The sequence below is a fragment of the Heloderma suspectum genome, chromosome 6 (genome assembly GCF_057233095.1).
Source record: "Heloderma suspectum isolate Gila_16-S chromosome 6, 16-S_ref, whole genome shotgun sequence".
In the NCBI taxonomy this organism is placed as follows: domain Eukaryota; kingdom Metazoa; phylum Chordata; class Lepidosauria; order Squamata; family Helodermatidae; genus Heloderma; species Heloderma suspectum.
Genome location: NC_139463.1, coordinates 781,516 through 794,177, shown reverse-complemented (window position 1 = coordinate 794,177; position 12,662 = coordinate 781,516). Strand labels below are relative to the sequence as shown.

The window sequence follows — 12,662 nt, the reverse complement described above, 5'->3', positions numbered from 1 at the left end:
GAGGGGCCACCCTGCGATACAGGCCCGTTTCAGCAGTCCACACACTTCCAAACCTCAACCTTCAGCTGCTCTTTGGATCTGGCCTTGGGCCCAATGTGAGCCAGATATTGCCCACTGCCAGCATCAGAACCTGCTGGCAAGGCCTGGGCTCAGCACAGCATGTAAGTATCATGTGAAGAGAGAGCCTCTGAGCTTGTGCAGAGTGCTCTCACATCATTACTGAGTAACCACAATCAGTCTCCCCAAATCCGAGGAAGGATTAAGGCCCGGCAGGGTCAATGGAGGTGTGACTCCTAGAAAAGAAGCCTGTCTGTCTTTCTCTCCCGCTGTCCACCTACACAGAATGTTGCTTCCTCCGCCGCCACCACTAGATTCTCCCTGCCTGCGGTGCTCATATGACCTCCCTGCCATTGTCTGTGCCCACAAGGGTCTTCCTGCTTCTGGGTTTGTTTTGACATCTGCATTTTGCTACTCCTTGAAACCCTCCTGTTTCTCCTTCCTGAGAATGTGCAGTGAATCATTTTAATCTCCTTGTCCTGCTGCATTAGGGCTGGAAGGTATTTGCTGAATGTCTCTCACTTTTGCTCTGGCCAGTGAGGTGGGCCTGGCTAATGCTGGCCTGATTATCAGCAGAATGCTGAAGGGTAAATGCAGGTCTCTCCTGCCCCTCCTCTCTCTTGAGAAGACTCCCCCCCCAACCCCCCCCCACAATGCTGAGCTTCCCCTGCTCTGCCCTGTGCACAACCTGGAAGCCTTTCCAGGGACCAATCCTGAGCTATGAAGGTACAAACCCAGCAAAGGGGGGGGGGGATCAGGTGGGTTGCACAGAGTGTCAGATAGACAGCTATCTGCAGGCAGCAAGCACATGGTCCTGGTGCCAATGAAGTGGGGAAATGTAGACATGAGGGCCTGGAAGCCAAATGTGGATTGCTAAGTAGGAAGCTGAAAGCCAGGACCTCCAAGGTGGCTTTCTCTGAAATGCTTCCTATTCCATGCACAGGACCAGCTAGGCAGGCAAAGCTGAGGAGTCTCAATGCGTGGATGAGACGGTGGTGTAGGGAGGAGGGGTTCAGCTTTCATAGGCACTGGGGAACGTTTGGGACACGCTGCGCCTGCACAAAGGGATGGGCTCCACTTTAGCTAGAAGGGAAGCAGACTGCTGGAGCTTAGCATCAAAAAGGTGGCAGAGCAGCTTCTGAACTGAGCTCTCGGGAAAAGCGGCAAGAGCTGGGGAGCTTCCGGTTCGGGATGGATCATCCCTTGGGGATGGAGGTGAAAATGTGTCTGATTGCCCAAATGGGGACAGGGTGGAAACTGGCCATGAGCACAGAGAAAACATGATGGCCAGTCAAAGAGGCCAAGGAGCCACAGGGGAAAATGCACAGGGCAGAGGCATCTGGAGGAGGACGTTCTGCACAGGTGCCTCTGTGCTAATGCTGGAACCCTGCAAGCCAAGGTGGGACAGCAGCAGTGCTTGGTTTGAATGGAGAACTTGGACAGAGTGGGCATAACGGAAATGGCATGGAGAGAATGCGGTGGGATACGGTCATCTCTGGAGCCAGACTCTATAGGAAAGGCAAGGAAGGGCGTCCTGGAGGAGGTGTCGCCCTGGATGGCAAAGAGGGCACAGCGTCAAGCAGACTAGAAAGCCTAAAAGGGGCAGAGTCTGCCACTGAATCCCTGTGGGTGACAACACCAGGCCCAAATGTAATTTAGTATCAGGGACTTGCTGCTGTCCCCACAACCAAAGTACTCTGGGTGATCTTGAGATGGAGATGAAATCAGGGAGGCCTCCAAAGGAGAAAGTGTTGTGGTAATGGAGGACTTCAGTTACCATTGCATAAATGGGAGAAACAAGTGTTCCAGTCATGACAGAATCCTTAAATGGCTGTGTGCTAGAACAGCTGGTCACGGGACAGACCAGAAAGGAGGTGACCCTGGATTGAATCCTCAGGACCTAATAGGAGATGTGAATGTTGTTGAACTGAATGGAAGCGATGACCACAGTGCTATCAAATTTAATTTGTACGTAAGTGGAAAATTGCCAAGGAAGTCCAGCGCACTCACATGTTTACTTTTAAAGAGGGAACATCTCCAATATGAGGGAACTGGCAAAATTGGCTGGAAGGGGGAACTGGCTGGAAGGGGGAGGCAAGAGGGTCAAATTGAGCAATCATCAATTGAGTCTGGAGAGGTTTGGACTTCCCCTGGACTTCCCCTTTCAACTTCCATTTTCCAGTCCCCTCAGTTCTGGCAGTCTCTCCAGAGCGCTTCGTGGTTCCTGAAAGCCACACTGATAGAGGCGCGGCCAGAAGGTGCGCCACAGGCCAGGAAAGGTGCCATGAAGTGCGAGAGACAGCTAACCAACATGGCTAATGAGCTAATGGCAAGGAAGCACCCAAGAAGAGGAGGAGGAGGAGGAGATGGAAGAGAAGCTGCACAAACCCTCCACATCTGTCCTCACTGCAGAAGGTGTGGGGCAGCTGCCCACGCCTGAACTGATATTTTCAGGAGCAGGGTCTGAGGAACTGAAGCAAATGGCAGTGACAAGAGATGACATTCTAGACCTTATACCTGAAAACAAATTGCTGGGTGTGGAGGGTACCTCCATTCAAGAGTTCTTAAAGGACTTAAAAGTGAATTGCTGATCTAAAAATATGCAATGTGTCACTAAGACCAGCCTTTGCCCCAAAGAACCAGAGAGCAGCCAATGTAACAGCAATTTTAGAAATGGAATCCAGGGGAGGGAGGGATCCAGGAAATTACAGGCCAGTTAGCTTAATGTCTGTTCAAGGTAAATTGGTAGAAAGTGTTATTAAAGATAAAATTATCAAGGATATAGAAGTAAAAGTCCTGCTGAAAGAGGATTGACATGGCTTCTGCAAGGGTAATTGCCTGTCCCACTCGCTTTTAGAGTTCTTCAAGAGCATCAGTACACATGTGGACAGGGATGAGCCAGCAAACATTGTTTACTTGCTCTTCCAAATGGCTTTCAACAACGTCCCTCACCAACAACTCCTTCCTGAGCAAATGTAGCAGGCACAGAATAAAAGGAGAGGTCCTCTTTGGATTGGTAACTAGTTAAAGGAAACAATACAGATAAATGGACAGTTCTCACAATGGAAGAATGCAAACAATATGGTCTCCCAAGGATCTGTACTGGGACCAGTGCTTTTTAACATGTTCATAAATGATCTGTAGTTACAACATCTGGGATTGTTTAGCTTAGAAAAAAGGCAAGTAAGGGTGGACATGACAGAGGTGTACAAGTTTATGCATGGTGTGGAGAAAGTAGATAGGAAGACATTTTTCTCCCTCTCTTATAATACTAGAACCCAATGGGATCATGCTATGAAGCTGATTGGTGGGAGATTCAGAACAGATAAAAGGAAGTATTTTTTCACACAGCACAACCACAAATGATGGAACTCACTTCCACAAGATGTAGTGATGGCCACCGATTTGGATGGCTTTAAAAGGGGACTGGACAAATTCACAGAGGAGAAGGCTATTGATGGCTACTAGTCCTGATGGCTCTATGCTACCCCCAGTATCAGAGGCAGTGAGCCTGTGTGCACCAGTTGCTGGGGAATATGGGTGGGAGGGTGCTATTGTATTCAGGTTGTGGGTTTCCCATGGGCAGCTGGCTGGCCACTGTGTGAACAGAACGCTGGACTAGATGGACCCTGGGTCTGATCCAGCAGGGCTCTTCTGATGTTCTTATGGCATTAGGGGTGAGCAGTGAGGTGACCAAGTTTGCTGATGACATGAAATAATTTAGGGGGGCTAAGACAAAAAGGGATTGCAAAGAGCTCCAAAGAATGTCTCCAAGCTTGGGGCATCAAAATAGCAAATTCACTTTGCTATGAGCAATGTAATTTCATACACATGAGGCAAAAAATCCCAACTTCATGTACACGCTGATGGTGTCTGAGCTGGTGATGACTGACGAAGAAAGGGATCTTGGGGTAGTGGTGGACAGCTGAATGGAAACACTGACCCAGCATGTGGCTGCTGTAAAAGGGGGGGGGGCAAATTCCAATATCAGTGCCCTGATGCAAATCTAGGTGTAATCATGCTTTGAATACTGTGTACTATTCTGGTCACATTTCAAAGAGGATATTTTAGAGTTGGAAAAGGTGCAGAAAAGAGCAAATAAAATGATCAAGGGGCTGGAGCAATTCCTTTGTAAGGAAAATGTTTGGGGCTCCTTAGCTTAGAGAATAGGTGAGTAAAGGGGAACACAGCAGAGGTGTATAAAAGTATGCTAAAAAGCAATGGGGTAACCAAAAGAGGTGTTTTGTTTCACAAAAATAAACAGTATAAAATTATGCCTAGAGTGGAGCAAGTGGACGGAGAGAAGTTTTTCTCCCTCATAATACTAGAACTCTAGAATACTAGCGGGTTCATCCCATGCAGCTGGTTGGCGGGGGAGTCAAGACGGACAAAAGGAAGGGCTTCTTCACACAGCACAGAGTTAAAGTATGGGATTTGCTACTCCAACATGTCCTGATGGCCACCAACTTGGATGGCTTCGAAAGGGGATTGGACTCATCCATGGAGGAGGGGGCTACCGATGGCTACTAGTCCAGATGGCTCTATGCTAGCTCCAGCATTGGGGGCAGTATGCATCTCAGTACCGGTATCCGGGAACATGGGCGGAAGGAGGGTGCTAAAGGGCGCCTGTCCTGCGTGTGGGCTTCCCCTTGGGGCCTCTGGTTGGCCAGCGAGGGAGCAGAAGGCTGGGTTCGGTGGGCCCCCTAGTCCGGCGCAGCTGAGGGCTCTTAGGCGGAGAGGCCCCCAGCTCATCTCAGCCAGCCCCACACCTCCGGAATCAGGCGGCTGCTGCAGGCGCGGGCAGGCAGGCAGGCTTCGGCCCAGCCCTGGCCCGGGAGGTGGAGGACGGAGGAGGGCCGGGCGGGGCGCAGCTCTCCCAGGCAGCCTTCCCGGTTTGGCCCGTGGGAGGGGAGGGGAGGGGAGGGGAGCGGCGGTGGGAGGGGAGCCAGCGCTCATTCCAGCGCGAGCGGAGCACCTGAGGGCGGCGGCGGCCTCTGCTGCGGCCCCTCCCGCCGGCCCCGGTCCACGGCGCCCCCCCCCGGCGCCGGCCATGGCCGCCCTGCCCCGGCGCCTGCCCGGCCGCACCTGCGCCACCTTCCTGCTGCTGCCGTGGCTAGGTGAGGAACGCAGCCCTCGCGCCTCCGCTAGGCAGGCAGGCGGGCGGGCGCGGGGGGCAGGGAGCCCCCGAGGCGCGCCGGCCGGGCGGGGCTCTGGGCTGGAGGCGTACCCCGGCAGAGGGCCCCCAGCCCGGAGAGGCCAGCTGGGCTACCGCTGGCCTGCCGGCGCCAGCGGGGCCTCGCCCCCACCTGAGCCGCCTCCCGTGCCAACGCGCGGCTTCTCGCCAGTGTGGCGCCGGGAGCGAGGGCGGAAGCAGCAGTGGATCGCGGCCGGTTCCGCGGGGAGATCAGCTGCGCGGGCTCCCCGGGCAACGCTGCTCGCCAGCTGCTCTTCGCCCCGCCCCTCCTGCCCGACCCCTCTCCGGAGGCCTTTGCCAAAAGAAGGACGAGGCCGGGGAAGCGCCGCCCTCCCGTCGAGGCTCTGCGCTCCTGGGTGGCCCCGACCTTCCCCGCCCGCCGGGAGGCCTCCACGCCTCTCCCCGCCCGCTGGACCAATGGCCCGCAAGGCCTTTGGAAAGAGGCCCTTCTCGGCTTGTCGCCGTTCCCTGGGCCGCGCTCGCCATCGTCCCCTTTCCCACCTCACGTCGCCTGGCGCACTGAGGCGGGAGTTGCCCGAGGCCGGCCGGGCCTCCTGCCGGAGCGCGCCCAAGCGCCGCGCTCGGCCCCTTGCATCACACGGCCCGGGCCCCCCCGCCTTGGACACGGGTTGCATGTTTTGCAACCTTACCCGGATGTCGGACTCTCTCCCGCTTGTCTTCTCATGCGGGCCTCGACGTGAGTCACCTCCGCAGGGCTGAACAGGAGCTGAGCAGCCTCCGCCCAAGCAGGTTTCTTCCTCGGCAGACACAGCCGTGCCTCTCTGCGGGTGGGGCAAGCGAGGCAGCTCGAGGGGCCCCCGGGTGGCACACATTAGCGGAGGGGGCTGAATCAAGCGGAGTGCCCCACTGCCGCGGCCCCAGGGCAGAGGAACAAACCGCTCTGGAGCTCCCCGCTAGCTCTGCCTGCCCCGAGTTCTGTCTTGGCACCAGGGTGTCTCCCCAAGATGCTTTGAAGGGGCAGGGGCTTCCCACAGGACTTGGGGCTTCCTGGGGGTGGGGAGGAGAGCTGGCTGGCAAGCTTTGGGGGACCCCGGAGGTGGGCATAGTTGAATCTGGAGTAGCCTGCCTCCCAGGGGCCCTGCCCAGTCTTGGAGGAATAAAGCCCATTTCCTTGACGGCCACTTCAGGACTTCCTCCAGCCAGCTTCTGGGGTGGTTGTGCAGGCCAGAGCCAGCACGGGGGGGGGGGGCGCCCTCCGACAGCCTGAAGGTTGGCTTGAAGGAGGCTTGGTGGTGGTTCCTTGGCCATCCTCTTGGCTCTGGAGATTAGCCATGCTGAATGTTGCCACTGGGCCTTCTTTGTCACCTGCAGAGTTTCCTTTATCCTGCTTGTTTTCCTCCAGTGCTCTGGCCTGTGACAGCTGTGGAAATTTACACCCCTGGATCCTTGGAAGCTCTGAACGGGACAGACGTGCGCTTGAAATGCACCTTCCGCAGCCATTCCCCTGTTGGGCGGCAGCTGACGGTGTCCTGGAACTTCCAGTCCCAGACAAAGGGCCCAACTGAGTTTGTGAGTCCATCTCCGCCTTTTGAGGAATGTGGCACAGGCCCTCCGCGATCCCTGGGCAGCCAGTTCACCTCTCCATAGAGAGCTGGGAGTGGTCCAGCCTGACCCCAGCATCCCCACATCCCTGACCCTTCCACACTGAAGCCTGAGTGAGCAGCCTGCGCCCCCATGCAGCCAGGGGAGTGGGTGTCAGCATGTGCAGTGGCTGTGAGGCCCCAGAGCCACCCACACAGGCGGAGGAGGCGCTTGTAAGCGGCTGTGCCTGGACTGCTCGGAGAGCTCCCTCCTGCAAGGGAGTCATCCCAAAACGGGAAGACATCCACTGATTTCCAAAATAGCATGAACTGCAGGATCTTTCCGGTCCTTGCTCTATGGCCCAAATAGCTGTGGCTGACACCCATGCCCTAGCAGCCTCCTTGGATGGAGAGGCCCTCCAGATCCCCCTTGTGGTATCAGCTGTATCAAGGACAATCCCTCACTGATGGCAGCGCTGGCCCAAGACTGTCTGCGGCCCCCAGCAGAGCCCTAAGGGTGCCCCCTGCCCCAGCCAGGGCAGCCATGTCGACCATCTTGCTGCCCATTCAGACACTGGCTCCCGCCTTCATCCACAGCCCCTTCACCCTGCTTCTGCACAGCCGGCCCGGCCCTGGCAGATGGCAAATCCAGCCTGTTTGCGTCACCTCACCCCTCAAAAAGCCAAGTCCTGTTGCCTCTGGAGATGTTCAGTCTCCAAAGTTTCCTTCAGGAGTGGGGATGGTGGGACCGGGGTGTGTGTGGGTGGGGCCGCCACAAACGGAGAAATGACAGAGCACAAAATGGGTGACACTGACTGCATTATGATCAGTGGTAGCAACAGTAATCTGGCTTCTCTCTGCCCCTCCCAGGTGTTCTACTACAGTGAGCAGGCCTATCCACCAAGTGAAGGCCGCTTCTCAGGCCGGGTCAAGTGGGATGGCGACGCCCTCAGGGGTGATGCCTCAATCATGATTTGGAACGTGAGCCCCAGTGATAACGGGACCTTCCAGTGCCACGTGAAGAACCCGCCAGATGTGGACGGTGCTGCTGGCGAGGTCCGCCTGAGTGTTGTGCTGAAAGGTTTGTGAGCTGAGGGGGGCGATGGGGGGGGCTCAGCTGCAGGTGCTGCTGGGGGGGGGCTTCCTGCCCCTCCCCCATCACAGCTTTCCTTCCTGCACAGTGAGCTTCTCTGAGATCCATATCTTGGCTCTGGCCATCGGCGCCGCCTGTCTCCTGATGATTATCATCGTGGTCGTGGTTGTGATCTGCCACCATCGGCGGAGGATGCAACAAGACAAGAAAATGGAGATAGTGGAGATGGAGCTGTAAGTGTCTGTGGGGGCCTTTCAGAAAACTGGCGAGAGGAAACCCGCCCAGCGCTGGGAAGCCCCTGCAGGTCTTTTGTGACTGGGTGCAGGAAGCGCTTCATAAGAGGTAAAGAGAACGTGGCTTGGGGAAGGGATGCCGAGTGCTGCTGTGAGGAAGCAGGAACGTCACGGTTCACCTGTCTGCATCCTGTGGTGCTCTGGTGTGTCACAGGTGGGTGTCAAAGGGCATGCTGTGACGAGGAGGCTAGAACTACGGCTGGGCCTACACATGTAGCAGAATGAGGTGGCTGACTGGTTTGGATTGCTTCAGACTGCAGATGGGGGATCTTTTTTGAAATGCTCCCCACAAAAATCTCCCTGCAGTTAGAAATCTAGCTGTCTATGGAGAAAAGTTCGAGCCCGCCCATGTCATTTATGAACTGTGCTGGTTTTCTGTTTGCAGAGTTTTTGAAGTAGGGCACATTCTAGAATGTGGTTCCCCCTATCTGTAACCTGAGGTAGTGCAGTCTGCTCTACCATCTTGTTTTGCTGCCTGTCTAGACCCTAAGTGTACCAGGAAAGAGAAATCCATTGGAATCATTTGGATGGCTTTGAACTGAACTGGAGGAAGAGAGTGTTGGTTTGGAAGCAGCGCTGGCTATGAGCAGAGTAGCTAATGGTCAGCTCCGTGGCACGTCTGCCGTGTGACCAACTCAGAATCATGACCCGCACGGTGTTGCACTGAATGCACAAGGACTGGGACTTCGGCTGGAACCAGGAAGGCTGAGCAGGCCAAGGGTGCTGGAGCCAGGCCCGCCTCCCCAAAGTGCAGCCCAGGGCTGGGCTGGCTTCTAGGATCGGGGGGGGGGACACCCCTCCTGCTGCCCCTCAGTCCCTTCCAAATCCAGGCCAGGCTCTCCCCCATCAGGCCTCCTCTGTCTGCCTGGCCCTGGGCTGCTTTGCTTGTGCCCTGATGGCTGCTTTTGTTGCGTGTAATAACAGGCCTGAGAAGAAGAAGCTGAAGGAGGTCCAGGAGGAGGTGGAGACGCCACTGCCAGGAGAGGAAGCCTGATGGGCCTGACAGGTGCCGCAGCCCTGCCTTCTTTCTCCAGAGGGCTTTCCGGTGGAGATGGGGAATCCAGGGTGGGCCCTGTGGAGCTGCTTCCCCGCGTCCACCCCTGCCCTGCTCTCAGCCTCAAAGCCTTGGGAGGTCTGTCCATCTTGGAGGTCCTCCTCCTGGGCACTCTGTTGCTGCAGCCTGGTGGCTCCTCTGAGCAGCACTGCTCTTCCTAGCCATTCTGAGCACACCCCCAGTTTTCTGCTTTCAGGCTTAGCAAGAGGTCCAAAGGATGGCCTGCCCGCCGGCCGGCCGGCCAGCCTGCCTGTACGTCTGTCTTCCTCACAGGCCCACTGCACCCCCCACCCCACCCAGTGCCATTGGTGCCGGAGGCTGGTTCTTCGGAGCAGAGAGAGCTGGGGACATGAGACTTGGACGAGGGTGCAGTTCACCTTCAAAGGCCCCTTTGGCTGTAGCCTGTGGGGGAAAGGCCGCTGGAGAAACAGAGCCCCTGGCATGCACAAGGAAGCAGAGAGCTGGCTGACCAGACTGGCCAGGTTCTTACATGGATATGTGTGTGGGCTGAAGAGGGGACTTCCCATCATTGCTTGTTGCTAAATGGCCACGTCCTCAAAACAGCCACAATGCTTGTAGAATGCCAGACAGGAGAATCGTCCAGTAAACGGGAGAAAATCCTGCAAATGCTGCCAAGAAAAGGAGACCAATCTGGACCTGCTCCTCCTGGAAGCAGAACCTGATGCTAGCAGAGCCAGATCCCCAGAGCTGCAAGGGCAGCTCCCTCCTCCATGGGCCATCCTGCAGCCTTCCCTTTCACAGGGGTGGGCAAAGTGATGGTGCCAGGGACAGTGGCCCTCTGGCTTTGCTGCAGCACAGCAGGGAGCAGGGTGGGCAACCTTTTTTCTGTCAGGCTGCATGTCAGAGGGGGTGAAGCCAAAGCCAGAGCCCAAAGTGGGTGGATCACCCCCTCCTCTTTCTGTCACTCCCTTTTCTTCCTCTCCCTATAGAGGCGCTGTAGGTCAGTGGCAGAGCCCCTCCCTTGCATGCCAAATGTCCCAGGTTCAATCCCTGGCATCTCCCGGTAGGGATGGAAAAACTCCTGCCTGAAACCCTGGAGTCATGGCTGCCACTTGATGTTGACAGCAGTGGGCTAGATGGACCAAGGCAGGTCTGACTTGGCATGAGGCAGTTTCTGATGTTCACCCAGTAGGCTGCCAGGGAATGGACAGAGCGCTTTTGCCAGGTCTGAACTGATTGTGTGCAGAGGGCTTACACAGTGTGGCTGAGGGCTGCCGGTTGCCCACCTCTGCTGCATAGCAAAAGGCCTCCTGGCTTGTGCTGGGTCTTGGTTTCCATTCTAGCACCCCTGCTCTTTCTGCACCAGAACTCCAAGCTTGGCCTGTGGCAGAACCTGGGGATGCTCAAGGAGGCTGGAGTGTGGAGGGCCCCAGATGCCTGTTCCAGCCCTGTCCTCACCCACAGTGGCAGGAATTCTTCTGAGCACATTGCCAACGGGGTACCCAGCATGCAGCTTCTTTGAAAAGGGCAAGGACTCCCAGCACATGGCCACCATTGCAGCTGTGAGGGAGCTACTGCTCCACCAGCACAAATGCAGCTGTGCCTTTCTATTGTCTTCCCAAGCTTCAGACAAACTCAATGCTTGAGCCCAGACAATACATAGGAGAAAGCCAGCCCTCCCCAGCAAAATGTGCCGGAAATATTCCATGTTGCGCAGAATCAAAATCCTCAGGGCTCCAGACATGGAGAATTTACAGCCAGTGTGTGGAGTAGCTCCAGTATCTGCAGGAATTGTCAGTATTTTGAGTGCCGCAAGGAAGTCGTGGTGGGGAAGGTTCCCGGGTTAGTGTTTCTGGGTCCTTTTCTGGCTGCCCCTCTTCTGTCTGCCCAGTTCCCCATTTTTAAACCTCATCCTCTTCCAAAAGGGGTTGTCAAGATGGTGCAGGAGGTCCTTGCTAGCAGAGCTCCAGAGTGCTGGGCCTGGTGCACCCAGCCCTGCTTGCAGTTCATTTGCGAGGACTCCCCCTAGGAAGCCTCTCTTTGTTTTCATTGTTGTTGTTGTTGTTCAGTCGTGTCCGACTCTTCGTGAACCCATGGACCATAGCACGCCAGGCCTTCCTGTCCTGCGCTCTCTCCCGGAGCGTGCTCAAGTTCATATTCATTGCATCCGTGATGCTATCTAGCCATCTCATCCTCTGCCGTCCCCTTCTCCTTTTGCCTTCAGTCTTTCCCAGCATCAGGGTCTTTTCCAGGGAGTTTTCTCTTCGCATTAGGTGGCCAAAATATTGGAGCTTCAGCTTCATTATCTGTCCTTCCAATGAGCACTCAGGGTTGATTTCCTTTAGGATGGACTGATTTGACCTCCTTGCAGTCCAGGGCACTCGTAAGAGACTTCTCCAGCACCACAGTTCGAAAGCATCAATTCTTCGGCGCTCAGCCTTCCTTATAGTCCATCTCTCACAGCCATACGTTACTACTGGGAAAACCATAGCTTTGATTAGACGGACCTTTGTCGGCAAGGTGATGTCTCTGCTTCTTACTATGCTGTCTAGGTTGGCCATAGCTTTCCTCCCAAGGAGCAAGCGTCTTTGAATTTCATGGCTACAGTCACCGTCTGTGGTGATCTTGGAACCCAAGAAAGTAAAATCTGTCACTGCTTCCATTTCTTCCCCTTCTATATGCCAGGAAGTGATGGGGCCACTCAAAAGCTGCTTTCACTGCCTTCCATTGGTCTAAACCTCATGGGTTTCAGATATGATCGAACTCCCCACTACTGCCACATGAGGCGGGAGGGGGTCACATCTGTAGAATCTCACACTTACTGTCATACTATAATTTATTTGTAAGAGCCTTGTTAAACTTTTGTATGCAAATACATTGAATTTCATAATAAAGATGTCCAAAGGGCAGCTGTGTCAGTTTGTTGCAGCAAAACCAGCAAAGAGCCTTGTGCCGCCTTAAGGATGAACACATTTATTCTGGCACAAGCTTTCCTGGACTGTTTCCCACTTCACCAAATGTGCCGGGGGTTATCAAGTACATACGGGAGAGCTTCGGCTATTGGGCGGTATAGAAATGAAATGAAATAAATAAATAAATAAAATACGGGGGTGGGGGAGGCTTGGTACAAATGGTAAACCTCGGGGTTAAAAGCAAATGGACTTTGAACTGGCTTCAGAAAACACCACAGAACAAAGGCCTGCCGCCGCCGCCGCCCCACCCAGGCTGGCTCCAGAGCGGAGGAGAGCAAGGAGGGCCCCAGCAAGCGGCCGCGGCGCAGGAGGGCGCACAAGCTGCGGAAGGGTGAGGCTCGGAGGGATGAACGCGGGGGGCCCCGCAGGTCCGGCCTCGCTAGTGCCTGCAAAGCAGGGGCGCTCTGGACTCCGGCCCCCCAGGCCGCCTCGTCCAAACCGCGGAGGCCCAGGCCCCCAGGACAAGGGGGTCCTGCTGGGAGCCCCACTTCCAGATG

At 55.6% G+C, this 12,662-nt stretch overlaps 2 protein-coding genes across 4 annotated transcripts in view; one reads left to right on the top strand and one right to left on the bottom strand.

The window, feature by feature from the left end:
• The window catches only part of CD3E (CD3 epsilon subunit of T-cell receptor complex), a 32,262-nt gene that overhangs the window by 18,460 nt on the left and 1,140 nt on the right, over positions 1–12,662 (bottom strand). The window lies entirely within an intron of this gene.
• On the top strand, positions 4,971–12,323 carry MPZL2 (myelin protein zero like 2). Of its 3 annotated transcripts, XM_084860604.1 has the most exons (6): positions 4,996–5,174; positions 6,615–6,781; positions 7,663–7,873; positions 7,974–8,118; positions 9,103–9,184; positions 9,506–12,323. In XM_084860604.1, the coding sequence occupies exons 1-5, from the start codon at positions 5,108–5,110 to the stop codon at positions 9,170–9,172; spliced, it is 660 nt and encodes a 219-aa protein (XP_084716730.1). In that variant the 5' UTR covers positions 4,996–5,107; the 3' UTR covers positions 9,173–9,184; positions 9,506–12,323. The 3 variants fall into 3 exon arrangements, with proteins under 3 accessions (XP_084716729.1, XP_084716730.1, XP_084716728.1); XM_084860603.1 differs by having other exon boundaries at positions 4,971–5,174; positions 9,103–12,323; XM_084860602.1 differs by lacking the exon at positions 4,996–5,174 and adding an exon at positions 5,236–5,948 and having other exon boundaries at positions 9,103–12,323.

Excerpts from the sequence above, each read along its gene's own strand:
- MPZL2 (XM_084860602.1), top strand. The coding sequence starts at position 5,669 with ATGGCCCGCAAGGCCTTTGGAAAGAGGCCCTTCTCGGCTTGTCGCCGT. Across the intron at positions 6,782-7,662 it reads CAAAGGGCCCAACTGAGTTT|GTGTTCTACTACAGTGAGCA; the intron begins GTGAGTCCATCT and ends TGCCCCTCCCAG. Across the intron at positions 8,119-9,102 it reads GAGATAGTGGAGATGGAGCT|GCCTGAGAAGAAGAAGCTGA; the intron begins GTAAGTGTCTGT and ends GTGTAATAACAG.